General features: G+C 33.4%; 1 protein-coding gene across 2 annotated transcripts; it reads right to left on the bottom strand.

The window, feature by feature from the left end:
• Positions 1-679: 679 nt before the first annotated feature.
• Positions 680-3,848, bottom strand: LOC104719559 (cytochrome P450 85A1). Of its 2 annotated transcripts, XM_010437503.3 has the most exons (9): positions 3,403-3,848; positions 3,007-3,331; positions 2,526-2,675; positions 2,197-2,442; positions 2,027-2,113; positions 1,861-1,939; positions 1,442-1,548; positions 1,034-1,158; positions 680-923 (listed from the first exon to the last, which is right to left on the bottom strand). In XM_010437503.3, the coding sequence occupies exons 1-9, from the start codon at positions 3,591-3,593 to the stop codon at positions 836-838; spliced, it is 1,398 nt and encodes a 465-aa protein (XP_010435805.2). In that variant the 5' UTR covers positions 3,594-3,848; the 3' UTR covers positions 680-835. The 2 variants fall into 2 exon arrangements, 1 of the variants encoding a protein (XP_010435805.2); XR_015568114.1 differs by lacking the exons at positions 680-923; positions 1,034-1,158 and adding an exon at positions 1,668-1,770 and having other exon boundaries at positions 1,469-1,548; positions 3,403-3,717.
• Positions 3,849-4,149: the final 301 nt, after the last annotated feature.

The raw sequence follows: 4,149 nt of genomic DNA on the forward strand, positions 1-4,149 counted from the left end.
CTATGAATTCAGGGACATATAGGTTAAATCATTTATTGAAAGATATCTCAGACCAAAATAAAGTTTGGGCTCTATATAGTACAATGTCATAATTTTCATGGTATAAGACGTTTTTCCTTATTCTTCTTTTATTTTTACCAAACTCATAATAATACTCAAATTATAAATATTTTTAATTTCTTCTTTTATTCTATCAATACTCATTATAATAACCCATCTTTCATTGAGGAATATGTATATTATATCTCTAACAATTGCTAACGGTTAAGTACGTGACGTAGTGCGGACTATCTCAGAAGAGGATTGGGAATTACTTATGTGTCAAGCCTTGAATCCAGTAATTGTTATGTTTATGAACCAGTTGTGCATCCCATACACACAATAATGCGACATAATTGACCTGTTGGCCTCGGAGGTTTCGATAGGTTTGAGTTATACTTCCTTGACACTACTGTAGACAAATTTCGCAGGGCTCTAGCCTCTAGATAACCAGCTTTCCGACCTACTATGTCTTTAAACATAAAATGGGTAATATGCCCGGGGTTAGATCTTATGGAGTGTTAAGGGAAGTTGTCAATGCATATTTGGGAGATTGAGAGTTATTGAGACATGTCCCTTTATTTGTATATCTTTTTTTGGGAATAATGTGAAAACTTCTAAACTTTCAAAATACCCAAAAAACTCCAACTTTACCTCAATTTTCATTTGAAAAAATCAACAAAAATATGGGTCAAATAGAGCAAAAAAAAAATAATAGAATATCTTCTTATGTCTTCATATATTGCTTCTTCTATAACGATTTTCTAGGGGTTATTTACAAATAAAAAGTTATATATTAGTAGGGAGAAATCCTAAGGTGGAAGCCCTTTGGTGCAAAAACTCTTGGAAATACCATTAATTCATCCCCTCCTACTTCCTCCCATCTGCCATTATATTTAATTCGTAAGAAAGAGTTAGAATATAGCACAAACTTTTCAAATAAAACCACAATAGCTTTAAACAAAACAAAAGTAGATGATCATCAAGAACACACCTGTATCTCGTAACAAAGTAATGGAGGAAGCTCGAGATCTCAACAATCCCTAGTTCCTTACCAGGACAAAGCCTTGTTCCACCGCCAAATACAAAGCATGAGTTTTGTGACTCCAAGCTCTTCTTCTGCATTCAAAAAAATCAATATAACCCTCATTTTCAATCAAACGTTTTCAGACAAAGAAAAAACATAGGAAACGAGAACCACACTCTAGTCCTCGTATTTTAAATTTAGTGTTGTTTAAAACATTTCACAGTTATGTAAAAGAATATTCACATTTTTTTTACACTTCACTAATATAAGATCATTGTAAATACTGAATTGATAATCATATAAAACGAAATTAAAACAAAACTAAAACTCTAAAACGATATGTTTTATATTAAATTTTTTACATACAAAACATACCATCCATCTCCATGGATTAAAGATCAATGGGTCTTCATAAAGATTTGCATCGTAGTTAATTTCCCTCGTGTAAACATAAATTCTCCATCCTTTTGGAATTAAATAACCTGCAATTATTAAAGATTCATGATCAGATATACTAAAATCAATAAAAGAACACACACAAAAAAATGGTTTTTATATTCTGTCAAAATTATTTGAAGTGAAATTCACAAAGATGGCTCACACTAAAGAGGATGCTTTCATAGCTGGATTTGGTTGGTATTCATAATACACTCTAAATCATTGATATACTTAAGGTCCACCACATGCTCACATTATTTCTCTCCCTTTTTCATAAATATAAAAACTATAAATTTATATTAAACCCGACAAAGCAATTGTAGTTAAAAAATACATATAAATATATATAGAGGTACCGTTGATTTCCAAGTCACGAGTAGTTTTCCTTAGGACCCCATTAACGATCGTTGCCAATCTTGATGTCTCAAAGATAACCTGTAATAAATAATTAGTAATGATTAATTAAACGCTAACATGTAATGCTTAGTTATTGTTAGTATAACATTAATGTTAGATACTAACAGCTCGAGTGAACTTCATTGACTTCACATCCTCCAGACCGAGTGGTTCGTTTGGTCGTTTTCTTTCCCTTATAGCCAAATGCTCTGTCTGCAATTCCATCACAATCGGAATTCAAATAATTGAACTATAGAATAGTAACAACCGGTTATGTTCTTTACTTAGGGACATACTCTGAGTTCTTGAAGAGCTTTAGGGTGATCATGAAGGTACTTAAGAGCCATCATAGAAGTCGTAGATACAGTTTCGTAACCCGAATACAAAATCGTGACGACTTGGTCTCTTATCTCTTCATCGGTTAACGGGTATCGGTTATCTTCCTTCTTCATCAAGTAACCTAACATGTCTGTGAATGTTTCTCCAGAATCTCTACGTTCTTGCATCAGCTCTCTTAGCAACCTATCAATGTTCTTTCTTGCCTGAAAAGAAACCGAAAAAAGTTCAGTTTCTGTTATTTTTCTCATCTAAATTTTCTTAGCAAGGTCAAGATCGAGAATTTTACTTGGATTCCGCAACGATAATTCGTGCCGGGAAGATCGATCGGAACTGATAAAGTACCAACAACAAGCTTGAAGAACGCTGTTTTGAATTCTTCAACGAATGGTTTTCTTAAATTCTCAGCGATTTGGGTCAGTGAAGATAAAAATGCCATCTGCAAGAAACCCACCCAAAATAAAGAAATTATAAAAACACAAAAGAAACATAAAAAATTAATAAAAGTTCTGACAAATATTCCCAGATATAATCGAAGACAAACATTCTCAATAATTTACTATTGCACCCATCCATATAACATTATCAGTTTGTTTATCAGTCTTTATCAAAAAACTTCTAACCATATGGGCTCTACAGAGGATTAAATTGATAAACTCTAAAATTTATTATTACTTTCTAACCTTCTGTTATAAGGCATAAACTGATAACGGAAGAAACAGAGAAGGTAAAAATAGTAAAAACAGTGAGAGAAAGATAAAAATACATACATGTTTGGTCTTATCTTGGATATCAATATCCTCAAGTTCATTCCACTGACCAAGATAGCTTCTCATGAAGTGATCGACTTTAGGCAAGATGTGATCCCTCATCATGGTCGAGCTTATAAGAGAGAGAAGCGAGCCTCTCATAAGCCGGTGGCTCGAACCATGAACCGCAGCCATGTTGCAAGTCCCGAGTATATCAAGCATAGATTGTGGGTAACCAGGTACCAAACCTTTTGATTCGTTCTTTAAAATGTATCTGTTCACTTCTGAGTCCATCGAGATTAATGTTGGACAACCAAGAAGATGAGATTTGAAGAAACTCCCATATCTGTTGATTCCAAGTTAGTTATAAGAAGAGAAACAAAATCTTGATTTGGTTATTTGAATGTTTTTTTTTACCGGAGTCTTTGGTTTCTCATGAAGTTGGGGCCTTGTTTGAGGAACTCGGTGGTTTCCCCAAAAATTGGCCATCCCATGGTTCCAGGAGGAAGACCATTCTTGGTATATCGCATCTGATTCCATCGGAGAAGAGCAGAGCAGAGCGAGACGAGGATAACAAGTAGACCCATCATCACCATCACAGTTCCCATCTCACTCTATTTTCTTGTTTCTTTCTATGTTCTGTACTCTGTTTTGAAACAGACCACAGAGAGATAGAGGTGAGAAAGAGAGAGATGGTTATGGAATGTGGTTGAGACTAGGAGGGTGTGTTTGCAAGTGTTTATATAGAAGGCTAAGTCAAGTATGCAGCATGTTTAGAGAGATAGAGAGAAGACAGATATTTTTGAGATAGAGAGAAGACTTACCATAGGAAAAATAATAAAGAATCACACCAAACTGTGTATATTTTTCTTATTCTATGAGTTCTGACAGTATTTGGGAAAAGATTACATATTTGTTACTTTTATTGTTTCCTAGCATGAAAATAAACATGATTGTGACCTTTAGAGTTATTTCGAAGCATAATATAATCTATTTTGGAATTTTGATTATGGAGGTCCTTTAGAATTTGTTTCAAGTTTGGTATATAAGAAAAAAAAAATTTAATAAATGGATATCTAAGAATACTGTTTAATTATGATAATGTATTTTCCCACGATAAATTATAAACCGTGTAAAAAACATTTGTGGTCTTTTTAATATTTT

This window comes from Camelina sativa, chromosome 10 (genome assembly GCF_030686135.1).
Source record: "Camelina sativa cultivar CO46 ecotype springtype chromosome 10, ASM3068613v1".
In the NCBI taxonomy this organism is placed as follows: Eukaryota; Viridiplantae; Streptophyta; class Magnoliopsida; order Brassicales; family Brassicaceae; genus Camelina; species Camelina sativa.